Here is a 16,910-nt window from a genome sequence, read left to right as displayed (position 1 = left end):
AATACAGAAAGAAACACGCTCATACATTAATGTACGTGCAAACGTACAATCTCCCATTTTACATTCAAAAACACATAAAAGGCCGATTGTCAAAGCATTGCGAATTTTTGAATACTGTAAATTGTGCAGCACATTCTTGTGTTCTAACCTTTGATTAGGTATGCTTTGTAATCAGTTTCGAGGCCATCAATGCATTTTGTGCTGGACGAACAACCAATCAGAAAACACCGCTTGTCTCCGCCCCGCCTTCTCGCCCAGCCCCCTGCGCCATAAGGGGGCGGGGCCGGGGCGATGAGGTAATCGGGGTAAACAGAAAAGATGGCGGCGTGTGTCGCCGGAGAGAGGCTGTCGAGCCCGACCGGGACCAGGACCGGGAGCGGCAGCGAAGCCGGGGCCGCAAATCGCGACCGCCGCGGCGACAAGTTGACCGATTTGCCCACGGAGTTGTTGGAACATATTTTATGCTTGCCGATACTCGAGCACGTCGACATTTGTAATGTGTCTTGCTGCTGCTTGCGCCTGCGCGACGTTTGCCACGGCCGAGGGAAGGTGTGGGGGCACCAATACAAACTCAGGTCATTCTTCTTATTATTATTGTTGTTAGATGATTATTATACCATGACTAGGATTATTATTATCATCAGTCATGTTCGCGATCAGATGCGTCGTTTTCATGTCTTCTTCCTGGTTCAGTGCCCAGTCAACTGTCATTGCTTTACATTTCGATGATGCATCACTTTTTCACTATTATGGACTGATGAACCCATTTTCTATTCTTTATTTCTTTTAATTATCATTCTAAATCCCATTACAGCCAAGCTTCACACAAATGTAAATATATGACCTTGAATATCAACTGGAAGGGATCATTTCAGAATTGAGTTGGTCCAATTGGTCAGGAGTCAGACAGCTTTTATGAGCAGATGATCGTCATCTTGCATCCACTTGTTCCTGTGGCCAAAGAACTAAATAAGCAAACTTTGGTTGAGGCGTAATACAAAATATCATTCTCATCAATAATCTTATTGTACACAAAATACAAAGGAAGCCAAAAGGGATTCATTAACTCAAAATCCTCTGATTTTGGCCTCACAAATCAAGCAAGAACCATCATCTTTTTCATGTCACAAACACAAAATTTGACCCATCACAGTGAACGCAGACTGGAAAAGGGGGATGCTTAAAGTGCCCAGGAGGCAGTTGGGGGTATCAGTGTCTTGCTCAAGGACACCGCTTGAAGTTCCGAAGACTCCCCACGGTGGCAGGTGACGACCTTAACAATGCGTCATTTTCACATAGCTGTCAACCCCGGGCTGTGCTGAATCTTACAAAAGTTGTAATTGGCCCGTACATTTTGGTATTTAATCTTACACAGTATTTATCGCTCATCGGGAGAGGTGGGGGAAACGGAATGGACGTTTCTAAATATAATTTCACACAGTATGGCTCAGTGTCATGAGGTGTCTCCACCTGTACAAATTTTAAGCAAAATTGCAGCAATTTCTATGTCACCTTGGTTTTATGTGTAAGTGTCTCCTGTTTTAAAAAGAATACAACATTTTGCCATTCAGAGTAAAGGCATTCCTAATTGACAGAGCCAATGGCAGTGGCCCGATGAACTGCACTTCTTGCACGAAGGCAAAAATCCTGTGAGTTGCACAATTTACTCACAATTGCACAATTCCGTGGCGACACGTGCAAAATGGATCCTAACTCCTCATTATCGTCATTGATACGGAAATATGATATGGAAACAATCATTACACTTTGAATGATAACAACTGCCAATACTTCAAGGACTGGTATTAGCAAATCAAATTGACATTCCAACGGAAATGTATGGATTCACGTCTTTACCGTCATGAATCCAATTGTACGGCAGTGACCCGAATACATTTTGGTCTCCGTGATAGCAGACACATTGAGCAATTTCCTCAACGTGTGCTGTTAAAGTTTTGACTTCAAACCAACCTGCAGGGTTATTTCACTGTTCCGCTCTCGCAACGCCACTTTTCAGATGGCCGCGGCTGCAGAGGTTTTACCCGCAGAACGAGAGCTGCGACTGGCTGCGCGAGTACAAAACGCGCCATCGGGTGGGCATCCAAATCCGGAGGACGGTGGGCTCCATCTCCAAACGCTTCTTCATGGAAGTGGTGAGTGGGCAGCCGGGACAATTAAACGCGCACAAACTTAATGCTAACATGCACCTCGAAAACGCCATTTTTAACCATCTGCTTCTTGAACACACACGGAGCAGCACCACACACAAAGTAGAGCATACATTGAAAGAAAATTAAGCATTCTATATTTTAAAAAAAACCCGAAGCTAACCCTGGTTCAACCAAACCAAATTTTGCTTTGCAAAAGTCCATGTCCACTAGCTGAATGCTAACACCCAATGTGAAACACCACGGTTGAGCTAACGGCAATTAGCATCAATGTGACTGTAATGATTTAAACACACGTGGAGCATACAAACGGAGCACGGAGCAATACTCACAGCCATATGTTCTCCCTGCTCTGTGGGAACTATTACCGAAGCTCACTTGGGGACCTTCTCTGCCTCTTCTTGCTGTTGATTACGCTGCTGCTTTTCCAGTGTAGCTCAGTGCTGCCTGGAAAATTGTGGCACAGCGTGGTACTACACTGAAGGTGCACAGCTCTAAATTGCGACGTGCCCGTCATAAATGTTGTCAAAACAAAAGAAAAAAGGAAGACAGTACCGTAACAATCCAAGCTATGGCAACACTACACTATAGCAGGGCAAAGCTGTTCGTGAGTAAAAATGAGTTCCTTGAAAGCGATGTTTGTTGCAGCCATGCATCGGCCAGGTGCTGGGCGACACCTTCGCCGAGATCGAGTCGCTTGGGATGCCCGAACATTTCTGCGAGGACGAGCTGCTCTTCATCCTTCACGCCGAAAAGAGGTCAGGCGGCTCTTTGTGTTTCGAACCAGCGGCGGGCGGGAAGTAAGCAAGTACGAGTAGATCGCATCGGTACCTTGGCTTACGGGCGCCCCACTTTGTTAAAAGTGCTGTTTTCCATTGTTGAAAAAAACCAGTAACAAAATTGGAGGTCGTCACTTTCTCATCCAAGTAAAGGGGTATTACGAGAGCATTTGTTGAAACGAGTGTCTGCCCTCTGCTCGCCTCTCACGCCTCTTTGTGGTTGTCCGTTAAGAAAAAGCCTGACGCTCAAGTACTATGCAAAGAAGATCCTTTACTTCCTGAGGCAGCAGAACATCCTGCGCGCTCTCAAGAGCTTCCTCGAGCAGCCTCCCGAGCAGCAGTCACCGCTCGCAGGTGAGAAAACAACCTTTGGATCCAGTCTCAGATGGGCGTGGCTGAAAACGCACAGCAAGGCCGACATTTTTTGCCTGAGGAAGCCATTTTACGGGCAGGGGTCCTACAAAGACAGACTCCACAAGGAGACCCCCACAGCCCGTTTCACTCAGCCACATGACAGTTGGTAAAGACATTAATCGTGTGTAGAGCCACAAAAAAAGTCTCAAGACGCCATGCTGGAAATGACAGCAAATGTGCCATTTTGGTCTCAAGGGCCATTTTCGGGTCATTTTTCGAAAAAAGGTCCTACCAAGACAGAGAGTTTTGGAAAATTCAGCCCCTGAAACCAGTTTCATTTAGCAAGACGAAATGTGGTCATTAGTAGACCCACAAAAAAAGTCTCAAGAACCCATGCTTGAAAAGGCACAGCAAGTAGACAATTTTGCTTGAAATGGACATTTTACGGTCATTTTCCAGACATCCTACCAAGACCGACTCCCAAGAAAGTTTGTTAAAAATGCAGCCGCTGAGGTCGATTTCACTTAGCAACATCTAACTGGGTAGACGTGACGTTTGCAAGTACAGTAGACTCACAAAACAGTCTCAGAAAGCCATCGCTGGAAATGACACAGGAAGTCTGCCATTTTGGTTTTGAGGGTCCTATTTTTTTTCCTACAAACCAAGAGTGGCCAAAGCCAGTTGCATTTGGTCCACATGAAAAGACCCACCAAAAACTCGAGAAGCCTAGCCGGAAAATGCCAGTTTGACTCAGCAAGAGGAAATTTGGCAGAAAAGTGACTAGCCCCAAAAGTTTCAGAGACGCATGAATTCTGCCATTTTGTGTTGACCGCTTCACGGTCATTTTGCAGGGAAGCCCTCCTACAGGAGTCGGCTCACTTGTGAATGAGGAATTGTAATCCTCTGGGAAGGGCTGCGGCTACAGTATGCGCGTGTCCCCAGGTGCCGTCCTGGTGGACCAGTACTGCAACCCGCTGGCCGACGTCACGCTGGACGGCGTTTCGGCGCAGCTGGACGACATTGCGGAGAAGGTCAAGAAGACGCTGCGAGTGAAGAATCCATCCCACCCCAGCCTGCGCGCGGCTCCAGGTGACTTGGCCAAAAGTGCGTCCCAGCAGCCGCCCGGGGTTCGTGACGCCCACTTTGTGCTCTCGCAGGGGCCGAGCGTCTTCCGCCGGACGACTTTGAGCACCAGCGGCAGGTCTTCTGCGCCCTCAACGCCGTCTTGTACGAGCAGCTGCAATACAAGGGCGACCAATTGGACTACTACAACCCGCTCAACTCCTACATCCATCAGGTAGCGTTCCGCACATTGGACATTTCGTAGTTTAGGTTCTTAAAAAAAAAAAAAAAAAGTGCTTTGGAAAAGAGTTTGTCGCTACTCCCGGTTGAATTTTACTTTCAAACTAAGCATCAAACAAAGAGCACATTGCGTACGTAAAAAAAACAAAACACCGCACGACTTTGCCCACTAGCCTCATGCTAACACTGCATTGACAGACGGTTAGGAGCCTTTAAAGTGGAAAATCAACCCAAACATTTTTGGGGGGGGGATATGTTCTATGCAAGCCTACTAGTTGGAACAAGGCATTCTGATAAAAATTGCGTTTGTGGAATAAGAGTTAAGCCACTCGTTTTTAGCCGTCTCTGGGAGCGGCCATTTTGTCACTTCTGTCCACTGAAAATGACCTCACTGTTACGTAGGTAACGACCGATCGCGGCTGACCTGTTTTCTGAAGCTGAGCCATGATTGGTCTTTATCCGAGCCCTGAACAACAACATAAAAATGCTCATTTTCTTCATCCGTTGCGAATAAAAGGCTCATATATATATATGCAGTGCGGCGGTTTATCGAGTCACTTGGAATTGTGAAAGTGTCGTCGGTTTGTAGCTGGATGACCGTATTGCGCTGCCCCCCCGGTGGCCGAGTGGAGAGTTGCAATCACGAGGACCGTTTGGCGTTCTATTTAGTGAAGTAAAACGAGCGTGGGCACGGAACGTATCGTATACGCGATCTCCTTTTGAAATTCCTTGTCCACGAAAGGAATGGATTTCAGTATTTGGTGTGGCAGGTGCTGCTGCGCCGCAAGGGCATCCCCATAAGCCTCTCGGTGCTCTACATGACGCTGGCCCGGAGGTTGGGCGTCAAGCTGGAGCCCGTCAACTTCCCCAGCCACTTCCTGCTGCGCTGGTGCCAAAAAGAACCTGGGTACTTGAAGGCCGCGGCGCCAGGGTACTTTTGGGCCCGAGTGTAACGTTGGGCGCGCCCCCAAACCTCCCCCCCACCCCCGTCCCGCAGGAGCGACGACGTCCACGACTACGTGTACATCGACGCCTTCGGCAAAGGCAAGCAGATGACGGCCAAAGAGTGCGAGTACCTCATCGGGCACCGGGCCGGCGCCGACTACTACGGCGCCATCGGCACCGCCGACGTGCTGCTCCGGATGGTGGGCAACCTGCTCAACATCGGCAAAAGGGGGTAGGTGGCAGCGCGAGGCGCGCTGAGAAGGAAAGGAGAGCGAGCGGCCGATGCTTTTCTTTTGTTTTTGGAGGGAAAGCAACGAGAAGTCGTACCAGCTGCTGAGGGACACGCTGGACCTTTTCCTCACCATCAACCCCGACAACGTTCCCTACCTTCTGCTGCAGGCCAGGCTCTACTTCCACCTCGGCATCTGGCCCGAAAAGGTGCGCCTCTCATCGCATGTCTCTCTGTCACTCACTCTAAGGTACAGTACAGGCCCTCTCTCTCTCACCCACGCACTTGCTCTGGCTGTGAACTCTCTCACGGTCTTCCTTTCGCTACAAATAGTCACCGTTTCGGAAGCGGACACACACACACACACACACACACTCTTCTCTTTCACACACGTGCAGGCTCTCATTCTCATATGCCGTCGCACTCACACCCTCCGTCTCACGCGGTCACCCACAAACGCTTTCCCTCACCCCGACACACCCACTCTTGCTCCTTCTCACACATTCTCACACTTTGGTAGTCCGGTTCCACACTCTCCGTGTCACGCGCGCGCGCGCGCGCGCGCCCGCCCGACGGTGACATTGGTGCTTCCTCGGTGGGTCCCGACTCCCGGGCAGGTTCTGGACATCCTGCAGCACATCCAGGCGCTGGACCCGTCCCAGCACGGCGCCGTGGGTTACCTGGTGCAGCACACGCTGGAGCACATCCAGCACAAGAAGCACCCCGCCGCCCCCGAGGTCAAGCGGCGCGGGGCCGCCCACCACCGGGACGTCCGCTACTCCGCGGGCCTCGTCATGAAACACAAGAGGTGCGTTCGGGAGCAAACCCCGCAGCCGCCCGCCGCGGCCCGCGGCCCACGGGTCACGGGTCACCCCCCCCCCCCCCCCCCAAGTCCATGTCCATTTCCCCGCCTCTCTCGCGTCACAGGTCGGGTTACAACTGCGTCATCTACGGCTGGGACCCAAAGTGCACCATGAGCCAGGAGTGGATCACCACCATGAGGGTCCACCAGCTGCCCGATGGCGCCGAGCAGCCCTTCTACAACGTCCTGGTGCAGGACGGCACCTGCCGATACGCCGCGCAAGGTAAAGCCCACCGGTTCGATCCTAAATGGGCTTTCGCGCCGGCGCTATCGGGACAATGTCACGTCTTTTATGGATCTTTCAACTTGGCCTGCGCATGAGATCCCCAAAATATGGCCCGCACAATATCCATATTGCAAAGACATGCAATCATTTTCTTCTCAGAGTGTCTGCTTTTATCTGAATGGGACCAGTCAGATGCAGACTTAAACAACAGTTTGGCTCTTTTTACCACATTCATTCATTTGCTAAGAATACATTGAGCTTGCTCATTCGGCCGCATGAGAAAAATGTACTTCGTTCATTACAGAATCAAAATGTCATTTCTTTTTTTTGGTTTGCCATGTTCAATAGCACACTTTTGGAACATTTGAGGTCCTTAAAGTTGATCTTTGTGAATGGAGTTTTATTTATTGCAACTCCTGTGTATCAGGAACAATTACTGGAAATGTTGAAGCGCTTTTCAATCGTGACGCTTGAAGAAGTGTCAAATGGCACTTAAGTGAAAACATTGGAAAGGCATACCTCCGTTTTTTTTTTTTATATATATTTTTATAACATTTAAGTATGGCAATACGTATCGGATTGGGACAAAAGTAGATCATCCCAGCCCTATTTGTTACGCGGATTTTTTTTTTCTGGAATAAATCAATCTTATTTTTAAAATTTGGGGGGGGGGGAAGATTTATAATAAAGAAAAGTACGGCGAAGACTAGAACTGTAACGATGTGTATTTTGAAATGCATAATCCTATTTGTTGAGCTTTTGGTTGCGCACGTATTGCAGAGAATCTGGAGCCCCACTCGGCCCCCCTGGAGATCGGGCACCCCGAGGTGGGCCGCTACTTCTGCGAGTTTGCCCACACGCACTACGTGGCCAACGACGAGCTGCGGACGCGCTACCCCGACGACTCGGACCACGCGGAGGAGACGGCGCGCCGCCTGTACCCGCACGCGCGCCCGGCCACGCCCATGTAGCCGCAGTGTTTGCCGTCGAGTCGCGTCGCGTCGCGTCGCGTCGCGTCGCGTCCAACGTGGAGGTGGGGGAACACTTGCCCGGCCACTCTATTAGGTACACCCGCGCTGGCTCATGACGTCGTCCGTGCAAAGTCTTTTTTTGTTTGCTTTGTTCTATGGGGGACCTTCAACAATGCTCTTTCTGATATTTTGACCCTCTCGCGTAGAGAAATAAGACAGCCAAAATATTAGGAACATCAACCGATGACCAAAAATGAGTAGTAGTTCACATTTGTGCCGCCGTGTATGCATATGCCAATTTTGCATGTATTGTGTTGTACTATTAATGACGTTCAACAATCAGATTGACAGTAATTCTTTCAAAAGAAATCTAACCATATTTTTAATTGTACCTACTATGATCCTTCAGGCCAATTTTTTTTAAATCACAATTATTATTAATGTAAAAAATAAAAAGGGTAAAATATGAATTCATTATTTTAATTGTGATCCTGATATATGTAAATATGTACTCTAAATCATACATAATAATTACAATTAGCCTCAAATGTATAGAAATAAGTTGATTATTCTTGATTATTTGATTTCCTGAAAAGTACTTCTCTGATTATAATTACTATAATGATTGTTTTTGTTTTTTTAATTGCTTGCAGTCCTGGAGGAAATTCCAGGACTAGCCTTGATTGTATACATTTTAAACTGTACTAAAAAATATTTAATAATCCTATTTTGACTATTGAAATTTTAGGATTATAATAAGTACATGAAGGTAATTCAAAAGAGGAAATACATTTGTTATTATATTGCGATCTTATTAGAATGCAAATTGAAGGATTAGAGAAATATAAAAGTACAACAAATATATGTATGTGTATATACAGTATGTATGCATATGAGAGTATATATACACACACTTATATTATAGACGTGTTTGTATATGTACAGTATGTATACTGAACAATTAAATTAGCGTTCCGGATAAAAACGTCTGCAGTTCATTCTACAGCAAATTCATGTCTGTGGCTTCTTATTTGCCGATATTATCATTTCAAAAAATGTTGATGTTTTTGTCAGGATTGTGCTTATTGTTTTTAGGCGTTTAAAAATGTTTCCTTTGACCCTGTTCTGCAGGTTTATATACAGTCAGTGCCGGTTTAGCAACGATGAACGCAATTGCACGGCGTGAGTAACGACAACTATAGTTACCGACCGTAGAGGCCACTGAGACTATGCGGGTGTACCCAATAAAGTGTCTGGCTGTGTTACAAACAAAATGAGAAGAGGACAGTCAATTCCAGGTGCTGTCAATCACCTTAAAAAGGAAACAAAACAAAGGAATTCTTGTGGGGAAAGCATCAAAAACTGTTTGCCAAATGACTTTTTCCCATGCACATTTTTATCTGTGACATCATCAGCCCAGCAGAAAAATAACAATAAAAACATGAAAAGACAAAAGTGTCGCGTTCTCTGGAAAACTCTTGGAGCATTTATTACATGTTCTTGACAGGGAGGCTTACTAGTGTGTGCATGTGTGATTTTACAAGTGCAGCGCAATAGTTTAATGGTAAAGCGTATTGACAACTGGTCGATCAAAAGTGGCATGACTAATGGGGAACATTTTCACTAGTAAGACAGTTGCTCTACCAGGGGCGGAATTGTCTCGCAGGAGAAAACGACGGACTAGTGCGAGGAGCTGAAGCTGAATTTTTTTTTTTTTTTTTAATTAGTCTGCTTTGTTGTGCGTCCGCATGTGTGTAGCAAAACTGTTCCGATTAGTGTAGCTTCTGTCGCAAATGGAGCAGCTGAAGGGTTTCTCTCCCGTGTGCGACTCCACGCTGGCCTTTCGAGATAACGTTCTGCCACACACGGAGCAGCTAAAGGGTTTCTCTCCCGTGTGTTTTGTCACGTGTCTAACCATGTCCGACTTCTGCGCAAACTCCTGACCGCAAACGGAGCAACTAAAGGGTTTCTCTCCCGTGTGCGTTCGCATGTGTATCGTCACGTACGACTTCTTATTGAATCGTTTACCGCACAACGGGCAGCGAAAGGGTTTTTCTCCCGTGTGCGTTCTCACGTGCGACTCCATATTTTGTTTATCGGTGAATTTCTTACCACACAATGAGCAACCGAAGGGTTTTTCTCCCGTGTGACTTCTCATATGCTTGATCATCTTTGCCTTTTCAACAAAAGCTTTAGCGCAAATTGAGCAACTGAAGGGTTTCTCTCCTGTGTGTACTCTCATGTGTTTGACCATGTTGGACTTTTGAGTAGCTGTTTTACCACAAACTGAGCAGCTGAAAAGTTCTTGTCGTGTGCGACGTCTCCCGCGCACTCGAGTCTGCTTTCCCGAACTTTCCGACTGTTTGTCGTCACCTTGGCCGGGCGCATCGCTCACGTCCCCCGTGTCGTCGCCGTGTGACAGCGGCGCTAAGAGCTGGTCCGGTGACGCTCCTCCGCGGTGCTCGCCGCTCGGACTCCGACGAGGAAGCCGCGAGCACTCGGGCGATTCGTCGCCATTGTCTTCACTCTTCACGACGATGACCTTCAGTGACAACTTGCTGACTTGCTCCTCTTCCTCTTGAATGAAGAGGGACTGAGGATCCTCCTCTTCTTCTTCTTCTTTCACGTGGGAGGGCCGTGGACCATTTCGCTCCAAACTGGAACTTCCCCCGGGCGGATAAAGGGGAGGTTCTATTTGGTGACCGATGGGCTGATGGACGTCTGCGGGACACGAGGAAGTCATTTCTGTCACTAGAGTGCAATTATTGACATACAGCAATATTGTAGTTAACAAAAAAAAAATTATTCTAAAAAATTATAGAGAAGTGCTCAATTTTTTGTCTTTGTCAATTAAAATTAGACATGAGCTTTCGGGGCTCATTTTGAATGTACGTATTTACTTTGGTATTGCTGTACATCTGTACAGAAGAAAGTGGGTCAAACAGTCATTTGAGCATTGTAGTTTACTTTATTACACGATACTTGGCGACGTATATCTTGCACATGACAAACAAACCCCCACAAGAAAACTAATTATAAAATTAATTTTAAAAAACTAAACCAAAACAAAGCTTAAAAAAAAGAATTTAAATAAGAGTCAAAACAAGATAAAAGCTATAATAAAAAAATCCAACTATTTTTTACTAGGGATGTAACGATTCACTCAAGCCCCGATTCAATTTGATTTTCAGTTCCCGTTTTTTTTTTTTTTTAATCGCTACCATGCTTGTCTATGTGCGCTAGTGTGGTCCTGCAGCCATCCACAAACAATGATATTTGGCGCAAGCGATTAGTCGATTTATGAGATGATATGTAAATGCCGGCATAATCGCGCCAGCAAGCAGCTAATCTTATATGACCATCGCTACCTTACAGCTTCAATTCTTTAAAAATGAATAATAAAGACAAGATGATAGTACATTCAACTTGTGTTCAAGTTTGCAGCTTGTAGCAGCGTTCCTGACATGCTTATAAAGATGGAGTATTTGAAATTGAAGGCAAAACTTTTTTTTTTCTAGCTGTAAATGTTTAGTGCATTTTAAACTGGAACCAATAATTGTTCACTACGCTGAGTTGCACCAATACTGTGAAACTACCTATACCACCACTACTGCGTATGTGCATCGCAGACAGGCATACAGCCAGCCGGAGACGAGGCATTTTCGAGAGAAAAACACAGCGCCAAATAATATACAAATAACAGGTCCACTGTTGAAATTAATTGCCGACGATTTTGTCGTGATGTCGTCGTGTTAGTAATCTAATCTTGGCAGCTCTTGTGTCAAGTAATGTACGCAATGTGCGCATGCCGTTTGTTTACAGCAGAGACGTGAGAGAGCGGCTATGGTTAACATGGCGTTGCAATCGGTGTTTTTTTTTTTTGTTTTTTTTTTACATCGATGCATATGTTAAAACAGTTTAAATCAATTTTCGATGAATTGTTACTTTCCTAATTATTACACTAGCATACAGTGAGAAATCTCTACCGAATGGGGGCAGGCAGGCACTAATCTGTAAGAATTTGAGTTGGGAACTGAAAGTCCTGCAGCGGACAAATGAACACATACACCTTAAGCATGTCAGTAATGAGAAAAAGAAACTAAGAAGATTCGTTGACAAGTTTATGAATTGTTACTTGGTTTTTCTATACTTGCATCGCCTTTTGAAGAGACTTCCTGTGTTTCTGATTTGACTTGAATTGTTAGATTTAAGCACAAAAAAAAAATCACTGTTAGTAGGCAGTAGGGGTTTAACAAAAATTTGAATTGAAAAATCGTTTTTAATTTAAAAAGTGCGAGTGTATTGCATCGAACCGAATCGTTCCACTTTGAAATAGGCCTACCTCAAGATATGTATCAAATCATCATTTATTGGAGAGATATATCGTGTAGGAAATTGCATATTTACAGTACTGAGTTCATTTAAGTGTATGTAGAATGACAACAAAAAAAGTAATTGCATCATACCCGCTCGAGCTGAGCCGTACCATATCGGATCAAATCGTAATCGAACCAAGTTAACCCGAATGGAATCGTTCCACTTTCAAATCAAAGCATCCTTGAATCGTTTCGCACACCACGTATTGAGGTCTTTATCGAATCCTTATCGAATTACCTTTTGTAGAGTGAAACCATGACCATGCCATGACCTTTTCATATCATATCATATCATATCGATTAGATATTTTTCGTAAGGGAAAGCAGGGTTTCCCTAATGAAAATGTAATTTCGGCCAGCGATAAAATAAACAAGAAAACAAAAAAAATCGGACGATGGCCAAATGCCGACCGCTGCTCTTGTCTTTACATACCTCATTAATTCCACCCTCGAATTGTTTGTTTCAAATATACAACAATGTAGAAATAAACTTCCATGTGTAATAAATTGACATGAATCTTCAATAAACACTAATAAATACCTTGCAGGCTGCACATAGCCAAAAGTGGAAGGAGTGAGTCCGAAAGGTTGTACAAAACAATACCACAAAAATAGCCCTCCAAGCGTGGCTAACCTGCAATGCCTTCTGACGCGTGCGTGCAGCCGGATGTGCACCATCTAAAGATTCCCCACTTCCTGTACGTAAACTGCGAAAATCGTTCCTCTTCCGAACACATAAACCTTGAAACAAAATTTCTTTCACAACATAACATGATAGGTTTTAACAAACATGACATAAACTGTCAGTTATGGCAGTTAAACACGTTTATTTCTTTGGTTTGGATTGGCACGATGGAAAAAAAGACACACCGCCAAAGAAAAGAAAAACATCAAACATAACAAACAAGACACACACGCACAGCGTGGTGACATTTTTTTGACCATCATTTTTTTCCATTTCTTCCTTGCTCGGCCGCGTGTCAGGAGTGTGACGTGATTCATCTCCTTTAAGCTCCTCCTGTTTGCTGTTAAATGTCACTGACATGTATTGGATTTGTCTTTGACACCCTCTTGGACGTCACCTCACCAAAATCAAAAGTTAAGTGTTGCAACACACAGTCCTTGGGCGGGCACCTGCTCAATCAAGGATGGGGCTGGGGGCTGGGGGCTGGAAATGGGGAACACGGGTTAGCCACGCCTTTGGATGGCTTTCAAAGAGCTTTCTGGAACAAACAAAATAAAGTCATGGCCTGTAATAAACATATGGAGCATTGAATTCGTTTTGAAAAGAACATGAGCTGTCATCTTTCTGTTGTCAACCTACGTATGCTTTTATGTCGAATGAGTAACTTTGTTGTGTCTTTTTCTCATCAGTTGAAGGCCATCCCGATTTTGAAGATCATAGTAAGCAAACTTTGGATTTCCCCTTTGCAGTAACAGTCCTAAGTCAACTTTGAAACAGCTCTTCACACAAAATGTTTGGCATTGAAATGTGCTCTTGTCAGAACATTTGCTTGAAATGAGCAATCAGATCATTTGAGGCGAAGGCAGCTGCAGCCTGCCTTGACAAGGACACGTTGGGCCTCACTAAGCGTGCGTGCGTACGCACACGCACAAAGTGGAGCGACAAATCTGTGACGCCACAATCTCTTCACACTCCAATTTGCGCGAATTCTGCCAACATTTACGAGTTAGAAGCTCCTCAGAGCGTGTGAAAGGCACGACATAATGCTGGTTCGCCTTTGGGGGGGGGGGGGAAACGGGAAACACGTCTTTTACCCTGCACAAAGTATTGGAACAAGATTCAGGAGTCATCGGCGAAAAGGACACTTACGGTCCGCGCCGTCGTCTGTCTCGGTGTCGGCAGGCAAAGTGTGTCCCTCGGCCTCGAGAGTTGACTGCGTGGATGGGGCACCAGGAAATCCATCCTTGCGACTGCTCTTTGGAATAATGGTTACATATTACACAGAAATAAATGGTTATTTTTGGCGGTCTTTATTGCAAAGGATGTGTGCAAGACAAAGTTTCATTCGACATGTAAAAAAACATGACACAAGAAAAAACGAGAAAATACAAGGAGGTCGAACTTCTACTCTGCGTTGTGCTTCTGCATGTGCGCTGTCAAACTGGACTTTTTCAGATAGATTTTGTCACAAATGATGCAAGCAAAAGTCTCTTTTCCTGCCTGTGTTCTCATGTGTGCCAGCATGTTTGACCTTTGCGAGAATATTTGAGCACAAAGTGTGCAACTGAAAGGTTTGTCTCCCATGTGTTTACGCACGTGCACGCTCAAAGAGAACCTGTGGGCAAATCTATCGCTGCAAACCGAGCAACGAAACGGTTTCTCCACGTGTGCCTCCTCATGTGTTGAGTCAGATTTGGCTTTTAGGGGAACGTTTTACCGCAAACTGAGCAGCTATATGGTTTCTCCCCCGTGTGTGTCCTCATGTGGTGTAGCAGGTTTGGCTTTTGGGGGATTTTTTTTCCCGCACACCGAGCAGGTGAAAGGTTTCTCTCCCGTGTGCGCTCTCATGTGTCGCAACATGTCTTGCTTTCGACCAAACGATTTACTGCAAACAAAGCAGCTAAAAGGTTGTTCTTGCGCGCGCGTGCAGCTCGTCTGATGTTCTGGAGAAAATCCCTCACGGCTAACAGACAAATTCAAATGTTGCTCAAAGGCGCGTGATCGATAATGGCTCCTAAAAGCTTCTTCTGTGTCTCGAGTCTGCGACGGCGGAGCGGAGCGCTCACTCGCTGGTGCTCGACGGCGGCGGTCTCCACCTGAACTGTCTTTGTCGTCTTCGCTGGCTACGGGCGTCTCGCTCAGCGGCAACTCGCTGACGCAGGCCTCCTCCTCCTCCTCTTTAACGCGTGGGGGGCTGCGGATGCTCCAAACTAGAGCTCCCCCCGGCAGGCTCTTTTTGACCGCCAATCATTTGCGGGAAGTCTGCAGCACACAAGCAAAATGGGATTCGGACGACAAAAAGACGGGACAACCAACTCCAGCCATCCTTTTTTGATAACGGCTCTGCTTATTTGGATTGCAAGTAGGGCTTGGCAAGTCATCGAAATGTAATTGAGATTATGATTTTGTCTTCTCACGATCTTAAAAGCGTTATAATCGAAGAAAAATGGCGCATGTGCAGAACGGCGTGATACGTTTGCAAGTTCCCGACGTTGTGAAAGTACCCTGAAACGCACAACGCTGCTGGTGTAGCAAGCGTGTGACGTGTATGTGATTCTGCCATCCCTGAGTGTGTTTGAAGCGGTTTAAGGATGCCCAGTTGGATTTTTTTATACAAGTAAACACACAACAAGAAGAATTGCACACATTCTATAATTAAATACATTTTTTTTGTTTGTCTGTTTTTCCTTACCCTCCTGCGGGTTAAGATCAGGGGATGTCGTTCATATCTGCCAACTGGGGGCACGTGAAGCCCTTTGAGACTTTTCTGTGATAAAGGGCTAGAGAAATCCTTTTGACTTGACTTGGAATGCAAAACATGCCAGTGCGAATGCTAAAGTCAATGTAAAATCCCATTGACACACAAACGGGAAATTCGCATTGAGCTCCGGGAGTGACACTCCTTCAAATAACAAATACCGATATTCACACCCAAATGCCGAAGGAACACATACACACAGTTAAAATAAGACTCAAAGGCACACATTAGTAACACAACATTCCCCAAAGAGTTCGCATTGGGGGCCAAATGATGTCAAGGTTGCCAAGCCGCGGGCCAAAAGTAAATATTGTTTTCGGTGCAGATAATATTGTTGGCGCTAACCGTCAAATATGCTCCTCATGACAAAAGAAATTTATGTAAAGTGCTTTGTTACAGCTGTAGCTGTTGTGAGATGCGCTATATAAATAAATTTGTATTGTATTTTATTGTACGTCGTAAACGTTATTAGTGTGTGTGTGTGTGTGTGTGTGTGTGGTCACGATTTCGTAGCTTGAATAAGTAAAGGTGAAATAAAAACGTTCAGTCCATTGGCTTGTCTTATTTGACAGGAAAAACTGCCACATCCAATATGGCGGAAGCGCTGACATACCACGGCTCAAAGGGTCACTACGTTTAGTCCTGCACCTTTCAATGGGCTACAATGACGTCCAGTGCTTACTAGCATAGCGCTACATATGTCTTTGCTGCCAAAGACGACAACGCGTTCCAATGATCAAATTTAAGTTGCGCGAACTGACCTTCGTGGCGTAGCAGCATTTGGGACTTGCTAGCAGCTTCCAGTTGCCATCGTTTGCCTTCGTTCTCTTCTCTGGCGCGACAAAGTTGCTCCTCGTACGACGCGATGGTGCTTTCAAACAGGCCAAAGATTTCGTCGGCAGCCGCGAAGAGTCGCTCCATCTCAAACTCTTTCAACATTTTGATGTTTTTTGCACCCCCGCCCCGATTTGACGTTGACGACCCCGTTTAATATTTTGCGACGCTAACTCGGACTTTTTCGTCTTTAGTCGAGGTTTTACGGTTTTAGGTTGACGTTACGCGGCTGCCATCTTGCGGCGGTACTGAAAACGCTCCAAGACGGAGCCGAGGAAGAAACAAAGGTGAAAAACGTCTTTTTTTTCCTTGCAGCAAATCTGATCTGCATAAACCCAACACTTAACTGGTTACAAGTACAACCATACAATAAAATCACTTTTAAAGTAATGTGTTACATCAAGGGCTGCTGTGGACTAAT

The 16,910-nt window shown here is 45.7% G+C and overlaps 2 protein-coding genes and 1 pseudogene across 7 annotated transcripts; 1 reads left to right on the top strand and 2 right to left on the bottom strand.

Moving 5' to 3' along the window:
- Positions 1 to 279: 279 nt before the first annotated feature.
- Positions 280 to 9,291, top strand: fbxo21 (F-box protein 21). 5 transcript variants are annotated; one of them, XM_086031922.1, is made up of 14 exons: positions 349 to 575; positions 1,154 to 1,265; positions 1,572 to 1,649; positions 2,018 to 2,153; positions 2,817 to 2,926; positions 3,180 to 3,301; positions 4,244 to 4,390; positions 4,459 to 4,598; positions 5,374 to 5,510; positions 5,601 to 5,780; positions 5,854 to 5,986; positions 6,395 to 6,585; positions 6,705 to 6,862; positions 7,646 to 9,291. In XM_086031922.1, exons 1-14 carry the CDS (start codon positions 497 to 499, stop codon positions 7,834 to 7,836), a joined length of 1,914 nt encoding a protein of 637 aa, XP_085888048.1. In that variant the 5' UTR covers positions 349 to 496; the 3' UTR covers positions 7,837 to 9,291. The 5 variants fall into 5 exon arrangements, with proteins under 5 accessions (XP_085888049.1, XP_085888047.1, XP_085888048.1 ...); XM_086031920.1 differs by having other exon boundaries at positions 2,817 to 2,968; XM_086031925.1 differs by lacking the exon at positions 1,572 to 1,649 and having other exon boundaries at positions 2,817 to 2,968.
- An 8-nt stretch (positions 9,292 to 9,299) lies between these two features.
- Positions 9,300 to 12,920, bottom strand: LOC147146787 (uncharacterized). The gene is made up of 2 exons (XM_086031967.1): positions 12,754 to 12,920; positions 9,300 to 10,557 (listed from the first exon to the last, which is right to left on the bottom strand). The coding sequence occupies exons 1-2, from the start codon at positions 12,767 to 12,769 to the stop codon at positions 9,560 to 9,562; spliced, it is 1,014 nt and encodes a 337-aa protein (XP_085888093.1). The 5' UTR covers positions 12,770 to 12,920; the 3' UTR covers positions 9,300 to 9,559.
- Positions 12,921 to 13,043: 123 nt separating this feature from the next.
- Positions 13,044 to 16,679, bottom strand: LOC147146786 (uncharacterized; annotated as a pseudogene). The gene is made up of 2 exons (XR_015086969.1): positions 16,417 to 16,679; positions 13,044 to 15,159 (listed from the first exon to the last, which is right to left on the bottom strand). The product of XR_015086969.1 is annotated as an uncharacterized LOC147146786 (transcript).
- Positions 16,680 to 16,910: the final 231 nt, after the last annotated feature.

Source organism: Filicampus tigris, chromosome 5 (genome assembly GCF_054856515.1).
Source record: "Filicampus tigris isolate MCC_2025a chromosome 5, RoL_Ftig_1.0, whole genome shotgun sequence".
Taxonomy (NCBI): Eukaryota; Metazoa; Chordata; class Actinopteri; order Syngnathiformes; family Syngnathidae; genus Filicampus; species Filicampus tigris.
This window is presented reverse-complemented; position numbering and strand designations above follow the sequence as displayed.

Excerpts from the sequence above, each read along its gene's own strand:
- fbxo21 (XM_086031920.1), top strand. The coding sequence starts at position 497 with ATGTGTCTTGCTGCTGCTTGCGCCTGCGCGACGTTTGCCACGGCCGAG. Across the intron at positions 1,650-2,017 it reads TGCACGAAGGCAAAAATCCT|ATGGCCGCGGCTGCAGAGGT; the intron begins GTGAGTTGCACA and ends GCCACTTTTCAG. Across the intron at positions 5,781-5,853 it reads CTCAACATCGGCAAAAGGGG|GGAAAGCAACGAGAAGTCGT; the intron begins GTAGGTGGCAGC and ends TTGTTTTTGGAG.